The sequence below is a fragment of the Catharus ustulatus genome, chromosome 24 (assembly GCF_009819885.2).
Source record: "Catharus ustulatus isolate bCatUst1 chromosome 24, bCatUst1.pri.v2, whole genome shotgun sequence".
Lineage (NCBI taxonomy): Eukaryota > Metazoa > Chordata > Aves > Passeriformes > Turdidae > Catharus > Catharus ustulatus.
Window position 1 is genome coordinate 5540790 of NC_046244.1, and position 19045 is coordinate 5559834.

The 19045-nt window shown below is 46.7% G+C and overlaps 1 protein-coding gene across 1 annotated transcript; it reads left to right on the forward strand.

The window, feature by feature from the left end:
• The first annotated feature begins 4364 nt into the window (after positions 1-4364).
• TTC34 (tetratricopeptide repeat domain 34) lies at positions 4365-18968 on the forward strand. Its single transcript, XM_033079311.1, has 7 exons — positions 4365-5982; positions 6124-6349; positions 7947-8139; positions 9538-9704; positions 10116-10383; positions 11057-11271; positions 16917-18968. The coding sequence occupies exons 1-7, from the start codon at positions 4409-4411 to the stop codon at positions 17433-17435; spliced, it is 3162 nt and encodes a 1053-aa protein (XP_032935202.1). The 5' UTR covers positions 4365-4408; the 3' UTR covers positions 17436-18968.
• Positions 18969-19045: the final 77 nt, after the last annotated feature.

The window sequence follows — 19045 nt, forward strand, 5'->3', positions numbered from 1 at the left end:
TTGAACTCTGCTGGACCCAAAGGAGCAGCAGCAGCTGTGGGGACATGGGGACACAGGACACAGTGCCAGGGCTGCAAATTCCCTCCACAGGAGAAAGAGATCCTGCCTCAGGCTGGCACCAGAGCTCCCTCAGCCCAGCTCTCCCAACAGACTGAGGGCGTGGAACTGAAGATGCCTCGGGATGAAATTTCATCAGAGCTGCAGGGAGGGCACCTGGTCACCCAGCCTGCATCATTCAGGACAAAAATCTTCATTTCCCAGCCTGAGTGTTCACCTAAAGAGAGCAGAATTTGGTGTCATTAACACCAGCCTAAAAAGAGCAGAATTTGGTGTCTGCTCTCTGACTCAGATACAGCTCAGAGTGAAAAGCAGTCACCAAAAAAATCAGATTTTTTTACATTATTAATACCCCCCATCCCATTATGCTCCTTTCTATCAAAGAAAGGTCATCCTCATTGTAATCCAAATTTTTAACCCCAAAATGCTGGTTTCTCAGCCCAGGCTACATGTGGCATTTAACAGCCATAAGAGAAGGGACTTGTTTCACTGCAGGAACTGAGAGCCTTTAAAAGAAAGAAGCACAGGATTTCTCAGCCCTGTCACTGAGAAGGGCTGCTGCTGATGTGTTTGTGCACCTCCTGCTCTGCAAAGCAGGAAAAACAAAGTTTGAGACCTTGTTCTGTATTTACTCCCTCCCCACCCACCTCCCTTTAAAAATTCATCAGTAATCAGAGACATCCCGAGGAGCTGTTGTAGTAGAGTTACTATTTAATGAGTGTGTAGCAGATTTAATATTTAATGTTTAGATAGACATCTCCACAATTCCCCCCCTCCTCTCCTGTGTTTTTATGCTCCTTTCAGGGAAGGATCACAGAACACACAGCAAATTGTGTGGGGGCTTGAGAAGAGCTTTCAAGTGTTTAAGAGACATTGCTGGTTCCACCTCTTACAACAACAGGTTTAAACCCTCACACTCTCAGGGATCACACCAGGGCACAGAGAAATATTCTTTTTAGAAATATTATTTTCCCACTGAGCTCCTTAGATGTTGCTCCTCTTCTTCCTTCAAGGTCCAAAGTCAGGAATCTAAATTTATTCAAGTTGGATACACAACATAAATTGGTTGTATTTTTCTCACCTAAAGTCAACAAAATAACATTTCATGAGGCTGCTGCCTTTTTGGCCAAGCACAGCATCCCCTAAACCACCAAACACAGCAGGGAGCACAAGGGATCCTTACCCAAACCTGCCTTTTTCAGCTGGAAATGATGGATGGAGGACAGTGCCACCCTCACCTTCTCTGTATCTACGGGGCAAAACGTGGCTGGAAGCAACTTCCAGCCCACTCAGTCATGCAGCAAAGTCAGATGATGGGTAATGATTTTTGCAGCCTGGACCAGGCTCCATCAGAGGCTCCAGTCCCAGTTTTATTCCCACAAGCTCTGCCTGGGCCTCTGAGGAGGGGCAGAGGTGTTTGATCAACCCAGCTCCCCTTAATGTGATTTCTATTTCAGAACTGCTTCTGTCGTGCCCTTGAGTCTTTTCCTGGCAATATCACCTGTGGCCTGATGTGACAGCAATGCTAAATTATATCTTGGTGGCTAATTAGGGTAATTAAAGTGAAAGTAATCAAATCAACGTAATGGGCAAACTCTTAATAAAATGTCAAAAAATCTCTATCCATCATAGACCTTTTTTTTTTACTCTTTTGAATGTCAAAGAATGTGGAGAAAGAGTTGGACTTCAGAGTGGCCCTGGCTTAAGGGGACATCATCAGGCTAAACACTCCTAAAAGCAGAGCTGATCTACTGCTGAAAACACTCTAATTGTTAAAAAATAAGAGCTATGATTTAAAAATAAGGGTCATTATTTAAAAGATAAGGGTTATTATTAAAAAAGAGTCATTCAAAAATTAGAATTGCTATTAAAAATAGTGTTTATAATTAAAAACAAGGCTTATTAATCAAAAATGAGGTTAAAAATTTAGGGTGCATCACAGAGTTTGCTGGTTTGTATAAGTAATTCCCTTTATCTTGTCCTGCTGAGAGTCATGATCTGGGTTAGTTTCTTGAAGGTGATGGGGATCCCTTCTCTAAAGTGATGGGGATCCTTTCCCCAAGGTGATGGGGATACTTTCACTAAGGTGATGGGGATCCCTTCTCCAAAGTGAGGAGGATCCTTTCCCCAGGGTGATGAGGATTTTTTCCCCAAGGTGATGGAGATTCTTTTCCCAAAGTGATGGGGATCCTTTCCCCAAGATGATGGGGATTCTTTCCCCAAGGTGAGTGAAATCCTTTCCCCAAAGTGAATGGAATCCTTTCCCCAAGGTGATGGAGATTCTTTCCCCAAGACGAGACAGATACTTTCCCCAAGGTGAGTGGAATCCTTTCCCCAAGGTGAGTGGAATCCTTTCCCCAAGGTGAGTGGAATCCTTTCCCCAAGGTGAGTGGAATCCTTTCCCCAAAGTGAGTGGAATCCTTTCCCCAAAGTGAGTGGAATCCTTTCCCCAAAGTGAGTGGAATCCTTTCCCCAAGATAAGTGGAATCCTTTCCCCAGTGTGAGTGGAATCCTTTCCCCAGGGTGAGTGGAATCCTTTCCCCAGTGTGAGTGGAATCCTTTCCCCAGGGTGAGTGGAATCCTTTCCCCAATGTGAATGAAATCCTTTTCCCCAAGGTGAGTGGAATCCTTTCCCCAGGGTGCTGGGGATCCTTTCCCAAGGTGAGTGGAATCCTTTTCCCATTTCTGTCAGAAGAGGGGGATCCTTGCCCTGGCCATGCCCTGAGCATCCCGCCGGGTCCCTCGGGATAAGGAGGGAGAAGCGCAGGCACGGTCCCGCCCCGCAGGACACGGGGCAGTGTTTGCAGTCTCCAGGCAACACAGCTCCAGCTCCTGCCCTGCTCTCCCTCCCTCCTTTTCTCCTTCCTTTCCTCCATCCCTCCCCGGGCTGCTCCCCTCTCAGGTATCCGCGCTGCAGGTGTGCGGGATGGGGGGCAGGAGCCTCGTCCTTTCCACTGGGCGGAAAAAAGCGGATCTTGTCCTTTCTCCAAGCCAAGGAAAAAGGTAAGGGGTGGGTGAGGCTGAGGTGTGGCTCTGTCTGCTCCGTGTCCCCCACCAGTGGCGACATCGGTGATTAAAAATTTATCAGTTGGGTATCCCAGCCTCCTTCCATGCCCTTCCATGGGCAGGGAACATTGACTGGGAGGTGTGGGTGCTTTCCAACCTGCCAGCCTCTGGGATGATTCTCCTCATGGCTTTACCCCACCAGAAACCTGGCAATGACCAAACCCTGGCTTTTCACAGCACCTGGGCTTGCCTTTCTTCTTCCATTTGAAAAGCTGCTCCCTCCAAGCAGAAAAATTTGTGTTCCAGAGCCTCCCATGGCTGATTTTTTGCTAAAATCCTGGTCCATGGTCCCCTATTGCTGATTTTCTCTCAAACCTGTGCTCCATAGCCCCTCACTGCTTTTTTTTATCTGCTAAAACCCTGTTCCACAGCCCTTCATGATTATTTTCTATTGAAACTCATCTCCACAGCCCCTCACTGCCCATTTTCTGTCAAACTTGTGCTCTATAGCCCATCATTGATTATTTTCCATTAAAACTGAGCTCCACAGCCCCTCACTGCTGATTTTCTGCTAAAACTCAGCTCCACAGCTCTTCATGGCTGATTTTCTGCTCAAACCCTGCTCCACAGCCCCTCATTGATTGTTTTTTATTAAAAATCAGCTCCACAGCCCCTCATTGATTATTTTCTATCAAAAATCAGCTCCACAGCTCTTCGTGACTGATTTTCTGCTCAAATCTTGCTCCACAGCCCTTCATTGATTGTTTTCTTTTAAAACTCAGCTCTACAGCCCCTCATGATTATTTTCTATTAAAAATCAGCTCCACAGCCTCTCATTGATTATTTTCCATTAAAAACTGATCTCCACAGCCCCTCACTGCTAATTTTCTCTCAAACCTGTGCTCCATAGCCCCTCATTTACTATTTTCTGTCAAACTTGTGCTCTATAGCCCATCATTGATTATTTGCCATTAAAACTCAGCTCCACAGCCCCTCATTGGTTATTTTCTATTAAAACTCAGCTCCACAGCTCTTTGTGGCTGATTTTCTGCTCAAATCCTGCTCCACAGCCCCTCATTGACTATTTTCTATCAAAAATCAGCTCCACAGCCCCTCACTGCTGATTTTCTGCTCAAATCCTGCTCCACAGCCCCTCATTTACTATTTTCTATTAAAAATCAGCTCCACAGCCCCTCACTGATTATTTCCTATTAAAAATCAGCTCCACAGCCCCTCATTGATTATTTTTTATTAAACCCCTGCTCCACACCCTCTCATTTGTGTCCCCCAGGCCCCAGCCAGGCTCTCCCCGTGATGCTGCTCGCTGAAGGCCCCAGGCCAGGAGATGTCACCCGAGGAAATGTCACCCAAGGAAATGTCACCCAAGGAGATGTCACCTGAGGACCTGGCCACCCTGCTCTGTGGAGAAGGGGACGAGCAGCTCTCCCAGCAGGAATTTCCAGCAGCCACCGCGTTTTACCTGGCTGCCTTCAGCTGCTGTGCCCCCACAGCGGTGCAGAGAGTGAAGGCCATGGGCCACGGGCCCTGCCGGCGAGTGGTGGCCACCTTGGAGGCCTGGTGCCAAGGCAAGGCTCAGATCCCCAAAATCCAGAGCAGGAATTTGGCCGTGGTGTCCCTCAGCGTGGGGATCGCTGCGGTTTTCCTCTCCACCCTCATCCCCAACAACGTGGCGGCCTCGGTGTACGAGCTGGAGGCCCTGCTGCGGCGAGGGTGCTCGGAGGAGGTGCTGAGCAGATGCAATCTGCTGCTGGAGGCAAATCCCAAGGGTTCCATGGAGCTGCTGCTGCTCAGGGCGCTGGCACGGGTGCTCTCGGGCACACAGGTCGGCGAGGGAATCGTGGATTATGTCCGAGCCTTTGCGCTGCACCGAACGGAGGCGGTGGGCTATGTCTGCAGCAGGCAAAGGGAGCACCTGGCCCAGGTGGTTCAGGCTTTCTCTGAGCACCTTTCCACATGCCAGGAGCTCAGCCCAGGCTGCAGAGCCTCGGAGCAGTGGCTGGGGGACTGCTACGCCTTCCTGGCCGCGGTGGCACCGGGGCACGCCTGGGTGTGCAGGGCACGGGCAGCTCAGCTCCTGAAAACGGGAGAGTTTCAGGAGTGTGTGGCTCTCTGCACCAAGGCCCTTGAGGGCTTCTCAGCTGAGAATTGCAGAGGTGAGGACGTTCTGGCTCTGCTCCTGGAGAGAGCTGCTGGGTATTTCTTCCTGGGTGAATGGCCGCAGGAAATGATGCAGGATTTAGCAGCAGCCTTTGCAGCAGACCCTGCTCAGGCAATGAAATGCTTTGAAGAGCTTTTCTCACCCAGCGATGCTGAGAAGATCGAGGAGCAGGCCAGAGCTGCCCTGGAGGGGAGGTTTGCGGCATACAGGGAGGCTGTGCGTGCTCGGGCTGAGCTCAGGGGCAGCCATGGCACTGAGCTGCTCCCTCCTGTCATCCAGACCATCCAGCTGCTCCTGCACATCTGCCCAGGGTCCAGCCGGGAGCTCCGTGTCCGCCTGGCAGACTGTCACCTCCTGCAGGGACACCCTGGGGCCGCTCTGGACCTGTGTGAGCAGCTGCTGGCAGCAGAGCAGAACACTTACCACAACACCCTGCTGGCACTGCGAGGTTTCTGCTCCCTGCACGCCCAGGACCACCACAGAGCCCTGCAGGACTTCCAGAGGGTCATTGAGCATGATTCCCCACACCCCAACAGCTGCATCAAAGCTCTGTGTGGCCGTGGGCTGATCCGCATTTCTGGTGGCAGCAATTATTTGACAGCCCTGGATTATATCACAGCTTGCCAGTTAAAGCTGGACGAAACCATCTTCACCATCAAGTCCTACGTGCCATGGAACCAGAGGGGATTGCTGCTGAAGGTCCTCCAGGAGGAAGGACAGATGATGCTCCAAAAGAAGAGGTACCCAGGAGGCAGCTCAGTTTCCTTTCAGGAAAAGCAAACGGGGCTGTGCACATTCCTAACCTTGAAAGTGTTTTGTTTTGTTTTGTTTTGTTTTGTTTTTTGTTTTGTTTTGTTTGGTTGGCTTTTCTCCCCCTCCAGAGATGCCCCTGGGGTTTTCCAGCTGGCTTCTCTCTTGGTGGAGCTGGACAGCTCTGATGAGGCATCCCAGATCCTGTGTGCTGATGCCCTGTACCAGATGGGCCGTGGGGAAGAAGCCCACAAGATGCTGTCACTGGCCCTCTCCAGAAACCCCCAGAGGGCTCCTGTGCTGGCCAGGCTGGCCCTGCTGCAGCTCAAGAGAGGCTTTGTGTACGATGGCAACCAGGTAAGGAGCACCTGGAAAGCCTCATCCTCAGGGTCATTCCCTCCTCAACAGCTGATTTGTCCCAGACCACAGTGAAATTATAGATTAATCCCTGTGTCCAGTGGTTTGGGTGCATTTCCCCTTTATAAATAAACTTTGCTGTTAGGAGCTCCCTGAATAACGACAGGGAGAGCTGTGACAGTGAAATTTGGAGCCCACATGCAGGACCTCTAGCAGAACTTTGAAGGTGTAAATATGGGGCTGATATTGCCATAAAATCATAGAATCACAGAAATTTGTGTCCAAAAAGGCCACACAAGGACTCCCAGCTGAATCCAGCTCATTCCCCACATGCTTTTTAATGGCATTTTTCAGCACTTTAACCAGGCAGAGCATCCTGGCCCTGGGGACAACATTATGGGAATGTTCCCTTGGAGAAAGGAAGGCACAAGTGCCACCTCCCCAATTATCCTAATGAAGCATTGCAGAAGAAAGACAAAAATGCAGAAACTCCAATAACAGTCAGCAGTTTTCTTTCAATGATGATAACTTGTGCTTGAAACCCTGAAAGCCATTCCAGCAAATTGGAATCACAAAGCTGAATTCCCAGGCTCTGCCATCAGAGGGAACTATTGTATTTTTTTTAAAATGCCATATAAATTCTCCTAACTGATAAGGAGGAAGGTTTTACTGTCAGCACTCACTACTCCCAATGAAAAATAAAAGTTTGCTATAATTTGCTGCCTTTGGGAAGGCTGTTAATGAAGGGTGTGGCTTTACTAGAGTGCTGCCCTTGCAAGCTCGATTTCCATCTGCAGCTTTTGCTGCAAGTTCTTCAGGGAACATCTGAAAATTTCTCTTCAAAATATTTTTATCCCTCCTGCCTGTCAGATTCTAATCACTTTTTCCTATTAATAAACCAGAGAAAGTTATGAGTTCAAGGGATGTGTCTGGTACATCAGGATAACTTTGTTCTTGTCCAGGCTTCTCAGCTCAGATTTAAATATCCAGTACCTGCTGAGCACTGTAAAAAACATCTTTTGATTCATTTTCATTGGCAATGCAGTAAAAAAAAAGTGTTTATTGAGGCAAAGATACCAAAGGTCAGACAGGATTCTTTTCCAGGAGGACAGTAGTTTGTTGGTTTGAATCCATGCTTTTCCCAGATTCCCAATAATAAAAATAAGTTACAGCACTTCTCTAATTTTCCATTAATTCACTGGTTTTGATTTTGCAGTCAAAAAGGTCAGTGGAATCGTTGTGTTCCACAGGGACATTCTCTTTTTTTGGGCAATCATCCTGTATTTATAAAAACACTCTACTGCCAATGTGGAGCAGATGCTGCCCAAAACAAAGCAGGCAGCGCCAGTTATTTGCCCAGAATTATTTCCACAGCTGCAGTGGTGGTGAGGAAAGATAAGAATTCCTGTTTTCTCCATGCTGCTTTCACACCAGGGCCAGGAGATAAAGGAGGAGATAAATCAGGGAGGTTTGTGGTCCTGGGCTGGATGGAGCCCCAGGGAGAGCTGGGGAAGCTGGGGAAGGGCACAACACTCTCCCACACAACCCCACCTCTCACTCAACCTTCTCTGCTGCCTTTTCCTCTCCCATCCTCAAGCTGCTGAAGAGGCTGATCAGAATTGGAGACTCCTCCTGCCTCCTGCCAATCCTGGACATTTTCCAGGACGAGGACCGCAAGCTGCTGCAGAGCCACTGCCGCTGGCGAGCCCTGGCCATCCTCAAGGGCAAACAGGAGGGTGCTGCCATCAAAGAGGCCATTGCACACCTGTCCTTTGCCATCCTTGCTGCAGGTAGGACACCAGGATGCCCATGGTTTGTTCCTAAGGGAAATCACCTGGGTGACACAGGATGTCCTCATCTGTCACCTCCCCAGTGAGGGCTGACACTGCAGGATCACCTGGGCTGTGAAGTGGTGTGGTTAAACAATAAGGAAATAAATTTTGAATTCCTTGAAATGGGTTCAGCTCTGTTTTACAGGGACATCAGCCCCTTTTCTTCACCCAGTGCAAAGTGAATGCAGCCCCTCACACATTTCACTATTCCAGCTTTCCCTCAGGAGAGAGGCCAGGCTGACATGGAAATGCTTCTGGCATGTTCCAAGTAAAACCATGTTTGTATGGAAATCTGCCTTTCACTCTGAGCAAATGTTATGACAGCAGCACTGAGAGGAAGAGAGACTGGCTCATGGAAATGGAATAAAAACCCTGTTAATTGCTTGGAGATGGTTCCATTTCACAGCCCGTGCATTCCAGCTTATCAGCTCCCCACCTGCTAGAACAGATGCTTGTTAAGAAATAGATATTGTCTTTAGAGGAGCCAACTGGTAGAGCTCCAGAGTGATAATAACCTTTGGTACAGAAGTTTTGGAGCAAATCAGGAGGGAGAAAAAGCCTCATTACTGCAGAGGAATTGTTTGGAGCCTGTCTGCTGGCTGATCCCTGCAGGCAGCTGCATTTACTGACCTCCCTATGAAAACATATTTCCAGTGGCACTGATGATTTATCACCCAATATTGGATGCCACAGTTATTGATTGCAACCCTGGGCATGTTAAGATCCTTATCAAAATTGCCTTGGAAGGAAGGGATATGTGGATGGCAGGGAGAGAAATGTTCTGCAGGCAGAGAGTGGAGGGACCAGGATTTTCACTGACAACTCTATGTGTTTATTTGGGCAGCACTTGTGTGAAAGCAGAGGGGAAAAAAAAAAAAAAAGCAGCTCAGTATCACAAATCCCAGTGCATATTAATTCTGGCAGGGAATTAGTCAGGCCCATCTGGATAACTCATTTATCCAAAACAATGTGTACCTTCCCTGCCCGTGGCAGGGGGCTGGGGACTCTTTAAGGTCCCTTCCAACCCAAACTATTTTGTGATTCTGACCCCACTTTATTCAAACAGCCAAATGGCTTCGTGCCTCCACTCTCACATAGTCACACACCTCCCTCTTAGGGCTTTCTCCTCTCATTTGTGCTGCTCCCACTCCAACCTGACACAGATTCCTTTTTCCTTTCAACTCACAGCTGATAACACATGGTAGGAATTCCACTTGCAACGAAAATAAAGGAAACTTCCACTTAAGCAAACTCTCATTGTACTTCATCCTGAGGTATCCTCAGGCCAAGTGGAGCTTTTTTGTAGCTTCCTGTGGGTGTCCTTGCAGTGACCATGGCTGCATCCCTGTCCTCCAGGTGGTTATGCTGAGGATTGCCTCCTGGCCAGGGCTCGGTGCTACGGGCGCCTGGGGCAGATGAAAACGGCGATTTTTGATTTTAATGCTGTGCTGAAGGAGGAGCCCAGGAATGTGCAAGCTCTGAGCGGCCGAGGGTTTGTTCACCTCGCTCTGAGGCAGCAGAAGGTACTGTCCATGGGGGGCTTTGCTGATTTTTTTTTGGGTGTTGAACAGTGTGAGTGTAAAATTTGGCAGAATTTGTCGTGGAATCGCTGGAATTGGGAGTTTCTCACAGTGAAAAGCTCTGGGTTTGGCTGGGTGCATGAACAGCCCACCTGAGGTTACTGATTTTCTTTCCCAAGCCTAGAGACAGGAAGACTAAACCTTGGCCATAACCCAAGGAGTTTAAAACACTTTGCAACACTCTTTCAAACCTGCCTTTATGATCTCCTATCAGCTTTAAAAATGGAAAAATTGCAGCACAAGGACAGAGAAGAGCAAAGTTTTTCCATGGTTCTGCAGAAAGCAGCTGAAAGAACAATTGATCAATACTTAATTATTGCTTCTATTTCTTTCCTTGGTGTTGTTTTTCCACAGGAGGCAGTGCAAGATCTGATCTCAGCACTGAAGGTGGAGGCAGGAGCAGTGATCCCAGCAATCCTGTCCTTGAAGCCTGAAGCCCAAGGGTTGGTCACTGGGTGGCTCCTCCAGCATGGCAGGGCCACTCTCACTGAGCTCATGGCCACCAAAAACCTCCCAGGAGAAGAAACCCTCAGGGACCTTCTCATGGTGGCAAAAGCACTGACCAAAATCTGCAAGGCTGCACAACATCACATCTTCTACACTGATGTCTTGATGGCAAATGGTGAGTTCCAGTCCTTCAGCACAGCTGGTCAGGCCTGGTGAGCAAGGAAAAAATGGGTACAAGTGAATATTAAATGTCAAGGGTGCTGCTGGATGGTGCTGGATAGTGCTGGATAATTCTGGATGGTGCTAGATGGTGCTGGATAATGCTGGATGGTGCTGGATGGTGCTGGATAATTCTGGGTGGTGCTGGATAATTCTGGGTGGTGCTGGACAATGCTGGATAATTCTGAATGATGTTGGATGGTACTGGATGGTGCTGGATAATTCTGGATGGTGCTGGATGGTGCTGGATAATTCTGGATGGTGCTGGATGGTGCTGGATGGTGCTGGATAATTCTGGATGGTGCTGGATAATTCTGAATGATGTTGGATGGTGCTGGATGGTGCTGGATAATTCTGGATGGTGCTGGATAATTCTGGATGGTGCTGGATCGTGCTGGATGATGTTGAATGGTGTTGGATGGTGCTGGATGATGCTGGATGATGCTGGATAATTCTGGATGATGTTGGATGGTGCTGGATGGTGCTTTCCAAGACAAGTTTGAAAACATTTTGGGGCAGGGTATGACATAATGAACACACGGCTGCCTGAACCCCACCTTGCTGAGGTTCCTCGCTGCCTTTCTCCCCATGGGGTGGGTTCTGGAGTTTGTGCTGGTGTTCCCCAACAGGAAGGCACCACGAGGCCCTGAAGCACCTGCAGGAAACCTTTGGCCACTGTCCTGCTGAGGACTCAGCCAGGGCTCGCTTGGCTGTGCTGCAGCTGCAGAGCAGGAACGTGCCAGGGGCAGCTGCCCCGCTCAGTGTCCTGGCCAGCAGAGATGAAAAGGACCTGGCCTTCCTCCTGAACTTTGTAGGCACCAAACAACAGCAGCACCTCGCTCAGGTACAGCCCTTTCCATCGATCCCACATCTGTGGATTCAGTGGGGAAAGAACTGGGAAGCAAAACTGGGATTGCAGGGATTTCTCCCTGCCTTGAGAAGTGTGTGGGAAGTTTTGTCAGATGATCAGGGCACAAATTGGCTTTTCCTCCAGCCAGGTCAGGGAGTTGGAGCCAAACTTTTCCCACTGAAGTGACCTTGATCAGTCTCTAATAATCCATCATTGCCACATCTGAGCAAATTCCTTTTTGGTCTCCCTGGTGATGGCCACACTGAAATTCAGGGGGTGTGAGGGACAGCAGGTAGGAATTAACAGATCACTGCTAATTGTTGTAGCCTGGGGGATACATGGGGCTCATGGGGAAGGGGGATTCATGTTTTGTTCATTTTCTTGGTTAAATTATACTGAATATTTCAATTCAGTGACATTAAGTGCTTCCATCCTTCTTGCTCTAGAATTTTGAATATGTTCATATTTTTATAAAATGAAAGGCTTTGAAGCTGATTTTCTTAGCTAGCACTAACACAACATCACAAAGCTCTGGTGCCCCCTCAAGTATCTATTTTTCCACATTTTTTTCAAGTTTCTCCCCCAAAGTACACCCAGAAAGTATCTCCAATAATAAGAGAGGAGAAGGTCAGATTGATGGTGAAGAGTTTTAACAGTCAACCAAGCATCTGCAATTCTGATTACCCAGAAGCTCGGTGTTCTGAGAATCAGTTTACTTCCTTTTATTCAATTTGTTGCTGGTGTGCACCCTGGTGAGAAGCTATATTGTTATGCTCTCTCCCAGGTTATAGAACAAACAACATGCTGATATCCTTAATGCAGCAAGAGGAGCCCTTGGAATGTATTTGAACAGAACAGCAGGAGGATATAAGTAAACAAGTATTAATTTACCAGTCCCCAGACATGCCCCATTACAGAAAAAAGAGCCCCTCTCTTCTAAATAATGTAAAAAGTTCAGTCTTAGGGGAAGAGCTGGAAGATTTCAGAGGCAATTTGTAATCTTCCACTTCAGAAAGTTGATAAAGGAACAATTGAGGCTGTGACTAGGGAGGCCCTGAGGAGGTGTCTGTAAATGAAGACACATTTTACAGCTGAATTTCCCCTGCTGCCACATCACTCCTTCTGTGGGGGTCTCACAGCCCAGTCCACCCATGCTGCTTCCCCAGGCTACACAGGAGGGATGTTCTTTGCTGTCAATAAGAAAAGAAAAATGAGAAGAAAAAAGCAAACTAACATTTGTGTCACTTATGCTGCACTGATGTGTGAGAACCCACTGGTACCACAGGTGAGTGAAGCCTTTAAAATGGCAGAGAAATTTATTCCTGTCTCCTTTTGGCAGCTGTATCTAAAACAAAATCCCTCATTGTGTCTTATTTATCATGAGAGATTCCTCTGCTTGAGACAAGAGGTGTGACCAGGCTGATTTCAAAACTGGAGCCCATACCAGTGCAGGAAGTTGAAAAAGAAAACATTGCTCTCTTTCATCTCATGCTTTTGTTCAACCAGTAAATGTTTGAACTCCAGCACGTGGGGTTTTTTAGATGTATTTTGTGACCAGGGGAGGAGTGTGTGCTCTCTGGGGTGGGGAAGGAATTGTTTCATCCACCTGCCCTGAGTCTCAAAGGATTTCCCAGCAGCACTTCCTTTTGCCTGCAGGGTTATTCTGGTTTGTGAAAGGAAGATCTCAGTAAAAGCAAAGTCACAAAAGCTTACAGACAGAATTAGTGCTAAAATTCCCAATAATGGCATGGCTTTGCCAGGGTTCCTACCCTGGGAGGGGGAGTTTGTTGTGTTCCTGAATTTCCCAGGTAGGAAAAGGAGAGTTCAGGGTTCACACCCAGTCTCAGCACTCCTGCACAAAAGCGTTTCTGCCACATTATAACAGTAATTTCACGATTATAAGCCACACCATTTTGACTGAAATTTTGGTCTGAACCCGAAGTGCGGCTTATAATCAGGTGCGGCTTATATATGGACAAAAAACGAAAAGTTGCTGTTTTAGTTTGGAGGACAGGTGTCTGCTGAGAAAGGCAGGAGCTTCTCTTTGAAATGGAGAATGTAAACCCCCTCTCTCCAAATTATTATAATTTTGAAATCAAGGGGCTCTCAGGCAAAGATATGGGAATTAGGAATAACAGTTCTTTATTAGGGAAATTAAAATAGAAATACAGAACTACAAAGAAACAAACCCCAAACCCTGACACAGTCAGAGTACAGCCTGACACCCGTCAGTCAGGCAGGGTGTTGGCAGCAGTCCCATCCCATGGTGGCTGCATCCTCCTGCAGTGACAGATGTGGCTCAGTTGGAGCAGTGCTCCTGTACAAGGTGCAGTTTCCCTCCGGAGCTCCAGTGGTGATGTGGAGAAATCCGGTTTTCCTCTGGAGTCCAGTGGAGAAAGGGGCTCCCTTAGTGTCCCAAAACCTCTGTTTTTATCTTGGTAAGAAATGTTGGGCTCTTCCCCCTGGCTGGAGCAACTCCCAATGGGATGCAGTAATTTTATCAGTGCCACAGTGGGACTCAATGGCCATGAGCAGAAAATGACTGGCTGGAGGAAGGATGGGTTGTGAAAAGATAAAGAACAATGCCCTGCCTGGTTTCAATGGATGCCCATTAGCAGAATATCTCCCATGGAGATAAGGATCACTGCCCCACCCTGAACAGATGGTGATAGAACAGATACCTTTTATCACACTCTGTATTGTAATGTGAGGTTTATAATCAGGTGCAGCTTATGTATGGACAAAGAATGAAAAGTTGCTGGCACCCAGAAGTGCGTCTTATACTCAGTGCAGCTTATAATCGTGAAATTACTGTATTTCGAATTGCAGGCATTTTAAAATCATGTCATCATTATCCTGGAGCCAGGTCTGAAGAGCTAAAAATAGTTCTCCATAAGCTGAATAGGAAAGGGTGGAGGAAGGAGAGAGCTCCTTGATGTACTCTTTTTTATTCATGGAAAACAAAGCAATAAAATTCTCCCGGTATTTATAGTCGAAGGGGTCCCATGCTGAGAAATTTGTAAACAACTGGGAGAGCCCCATGGGAATAGGAATCTGAAAGATTTATTAAGCTGCAAAAGGTCAGAGGAAGGGAGTTTGCTTGCTGCTCGTGCAGCTTCAACCCTTGGCTTTCCTAAGTCAGGGGTAAATGCACGATTGATTCCCAACCCCTCTCACAGATCCTGGGGGCTGCAGCTTCTGTGCATATCCAGATTCCTACAAAAAAGGGTCTCCAAAACTGCATGGTCTGTGCCAGAATTAGGTGAATTTACCATTCCACATTCCCTTCATGGCACGTGCAGGTGGAGGAGGAAAGACTTGCTCCAAACTCTTCTGGAAACACCCAACCCTCTCCCAAAGCTCAGAGTTTATCATTCCATCTGCTGGGATTTACTGCTCAGGGACTAACCCTTGGCCATAATTCCATGTCCAGTAAACTCCCCACTCTTTTTCTTTCTAAGGAATTAAGCCTTGGTCATATCATAAGATTGGTCCCTAGGGACTGGAACCAAAAATGCCACAAAAATATGTGTATGTTCAGTCCTTTACACTCAGAGAGTGAATAGATGGAAAAAAGGGACACAGGCACCTAATCCAATCCAGGTGGCACCTGACTTATTTCAGTCTGGAAGCCAAAATCAGACTTTCAGTGACAAGTTGGACTCGAGTTCCCCTGGAATGCACTCCACAGATTTTCCTGCCCTTCCAGGTCACCTGCAATGAGGCTGATGACAAAAATGCCACATGCAGAGAGCAGCTGAACTCAGCTGTGCCATGTCCTTCTGGCTTCCTTTGCCTTCTTTCCCTGAGCCTGGTTTTCATCTTTATCTCTGTTAGGAGATAATGTGCAAGTTGCTGATTAATCCTTCCCTGTCACACATTAAAAATGTCCCAGCTCAGCTCCCTTAAATCAGGCAGAAAAGAACCAAAAGAGAATCCAGAATCCAACTGCCCAACCTTGCTCCATCAGCAAGAGTGGAAGGGAATCCTTTATTTTCAGATGGGATTTTTTTCCCCCAAGTGTGGCAGGAAAGGCAGAATCTTGTGGCTCGATTTGGGGACTCTCAGGGAAATGTGAAGGAGTCAAAGCAGTGGCTCAGTGAATAAATAAAATATTGCCTGTGGTGCTATAACCCCAAATGTTAGAGTACTGAAATCCTCAGCATCAGATTCAGCACAACAACAACAACAACAAATGTGTTTTCTTCTGCCTCTGAGACAGCAAATGCACCTTAGAGGCTGCAAGTGACAATTTAACTACACAAACACAAGCTGTCCTGAGGAACTGCACTGTGTTCCTAGGAACAATGTGATCCAGAACTCTGGAATTTCTAGGGGAAAAAAACACCTTCTGTTGCCAGGATGTTCCTCACACAGCTGCAATTCCACCTTGATCCCTTGTTAAATTCCTGCCACAGAGGGAACACTTGCATTGAAGAGCTGTCTTAAAAATATTTCAATGGATAAAGTAAATGTGCTGCTTAAATGTACACAAGAACCTGAGGTGTGGGTTGGGACAGGCTGCCTGAAAATTTATGGGCAGAATTGTGTATGGAAGCTGAGAGATTCCTTAATAAATATAACTATGTCAAACAAAATAGCAAAAAATATAGATATTCTGTGCATTATAATGGAATAATTGGGGCAGAATTCCTCATAAACCATGAGGAGAGGCTGAATTATTTCATGCCAATCTCTCAGATGAGGTGCTGGGACTTGCCCTGCAGTATTGATCCCTTTCCTGCAGAACCTGTTTTCCCCAGTGCTGGCAGGCAGCAATCAGTCCTGACCTCAGTCAGCCAAAATCAAAGGGGCACACCAAGAGACTGGAGGACCTGACCTGGCTATTAGTGTGGCTACTGAGACAGTGGCTGGGCTAACTGGATTTCTGCATCCACAAGCAGGAGTGACCCCATGAAATGAGAGGATGAAAACATTTTTCCTTTGCTTGAAGCCTCAGCTTGCTTGGCCCAGCCTTTTGTAAGCCCCCAGCTGCTGATGGCAGCCTTGTTTATAAATTGAATATTCACTCTGCTGCAGCACGTTAAAAGCTTTATTTATTACCAATGAAGGGGAAATAATGAGAAATCCATTTGAGGCAAATAGTTCTAATGGAGTTTTCTTTATTGACCTCCATGAACCTAAAAATTATGGGGCTCTTTCGGCCTTCTCTATTTTCTTGTTGTTTTGCCATTCAGATGAGGGCAGAGACCTCAAATTGCACTCAAAATTAACAATTAGCAAAGCCACCAGTTGGCCTTTTTTTTTTTCTTTTCCCTGCATCTTAAGTAAGCTGTAGTAGAGACAAAAAAAAAATCATTTTTAGCACTTGCATTTGTGGGGCAACACCTGGGGTCATTGATTCAAGCATTCCTAAGGAATGTAAACAAATTCAGAAGAAATTCTGGATAACATGCAGAAACAAAGGACTTCAGAATCTCCTGAGTGCCCAGTGAGCCAAGACTTTTATATCTTATCTGTATGCAAAAATACACCAATAATAGTTCTCCAGCTAGATGCAACTCCAACATTTGATAAAATAAAGAAGATTTCTTAGCGTCTGTGTGTATGACCAGTCCAGAGTAGACACTCCCCTATTTTTTCCCCTTTAATAACATGGATTCTCTCTGTCCCCACAGGCAGCAGCCCAGGAAGGGAAGGTGCTGATGAAAAGCCATCAACATGAGCAGGCTCTGGGCTACCACAGCCTGGCTGTGCTGGCCAGCAGGGACAGCCCCAGGTACCTGAGGCGCAGAGCTGCCTGCCTGATGCACCTGAAAAAATACGAAAAAGCTCTGAAAGACATGGAAAAAGTGATCCAAGGGCATGGCTGTAACAGCCCAAAAACACAGGCTGGGGATCACTGCTGCCAGGGTTTCCTGCTGCTGGCCCTGGCTCAGGAGGAGGCAGCAGTGCAGCACTACATGGAAGCCCTGCAGCTGGATGAGCCCCTGGCCCTGGGCACCATCACCAACTGCCCTGGCAGGGAATCTTTAACCAAAACTTTTCACAAAGTTGCACAATATAACTTTGAAAAGCAGCGCTACGAAGAGGCCTGGAAAATCACAGACTATGGGCTTAAAATTGATAAAAGTTCAGAGCTCCAGAAGCTGAAAGCAAGACTGAAAAGGGAGGCATCGAGCTGTAGCATACATTGATTTCTGTGTTTGGGGATTTTCCAGTCTGATTGCTCTCTGGTTTGTTTGGAGGGCTGCAAGAATGAGGGAAAGATGAGAAAGATGAGAAGCTCATGATAAATATGCAACAGACATTGCACTGAACATGGGACAGCAGAATTAGGAGTGGAAAGTTTGAGGCAGCAAAACAAAACTGACCATGAAAGCAATGAGGAAAAAAAGCAAATTGCAGCATTCCTTAAAATTATTGTGCATTATGTAAACTCCCCATTGTGAAAAAAGCCTTTTTTTCTGGCTAAACAACAAATTCTAACACAGGGGTTCCAGTCCTGCTGAAGGAAAACATTCAAATCACTTGCAGCTCATGAATAATAATCATGCATTTCCTAGCTAGTATTTTATGAGCTTCAACACATACTGTTCAACCCATTGGCCTTATTTTCATGGGCCAGTCAAAAGGATCAGTCCAAAGGTGTTTGTGAAGGCCCATTTGTGTTACACCCCTCTCCTGGATGAAGGATCTGCCCTGCTGGGAATGCAGTGCATTTGCCAGAATCAGCACCAATCTCAGGGATGGGGCAGCACAAATGCCAAATAAACTGTTCTGCTGTGCAATAACAGATAAGGTGAAGGCTGAGACTCAACAGAGATCAAATACCCACTCCAGGGACTCTGCCCTGATATCGCCCCTAGCAGTGACTCCACCTGGAACCTTCCACCTTTTCCTCTTCTCTGCTTGCTCCTTTTTCTGCCCTAAGAGCACAGGTAGGACTGGACTTCTTGCCCTTCAAATTCCATTTTAATCCTAGTGACACTGATGAGGATTTTTGCCCCCTAATGGGCATCAAGATTCTGTGGGAGAGCTTCTTCCCAAGCATGAAATTACATCCTTAAACAACTGTTGGCTCTATTTGAAAACTGAAAAAAAAAAATTGATCATGTTTTCCTTCAAGCAGTAACCAACAGATAGGAAATTCTCTGTGTCTCCAGAAATTTTTGAGAAGTGCTTGTTTAGGGCTTTGGAATTTTTTTCTGGAAGTCTTTCCATTACATAAAAACAGGATATTCCACTTTTTTCAGACCATGGAAAGCACTGGGAGGACAATCCAGTTGTCCTGTCTCCCAGATAATATTCCCTCCATTAGTCTGGAAGTTTGGGACATTTTTGGCTGCTCTTTTTTTTTCTTGTGGACAGAATGCATTTATTTTTCCTAAAGATTTTTTTTTTCTTTAAAAATAAGGACCACAGGCATCCCTGCAAGACTGCTAGAGAGTTATCCTAAGGAAAAAATTTCCTTTTCAGGTGACTGAAAGGCCATTGAGGAATGGCTGCTTCTCCCAGCAGCTCCTGACTCTTCTCATCAGCATTTTCATTGGTTTCTTTTATTTTCCTTGTTCTCTGTCTGTGCCCACTAAAGTCCTTTGCCTGTGCCCAAGCTTCTGATTGATTCTTTAATTCTTTGTTGTGTTCTTATTTTTCCAACCAATTTCAAGGAGACTTGGAGCAACCTGGGATAATGGGAGGTGTGGAAGCAGATGAGCTTTGAAATCCCTCCCAACCCAAACCAGTCCATCATTCTATGATTAGATTAGGAAAAAAAAAAAAAAAACCACTAAAACAACAACAACAA

Coding starts and splice junctions, on each gene's coding strand:
- TTC34 (XM_033079311.1), top strand. CDS start 4,409: ATGTCACCCGAGGAAATGTCACCCAAGGAAATGTCACCCAAGGAGATG. Junction 10,384..11,056: donor TGATGTCTTGATGGCAAATG/GTGAGTTCCAGT, acceptor GTTCCCCAACAG/GAAGGCACCACGAGGCCCTG. Junction 11,272..16,916: donor AACAGCAGCACCTCGCTCAG/GTACAGCCCTTT, acceptor CTGTCCCCACAG/GCAGCAGCCCAGGAAGGGAA.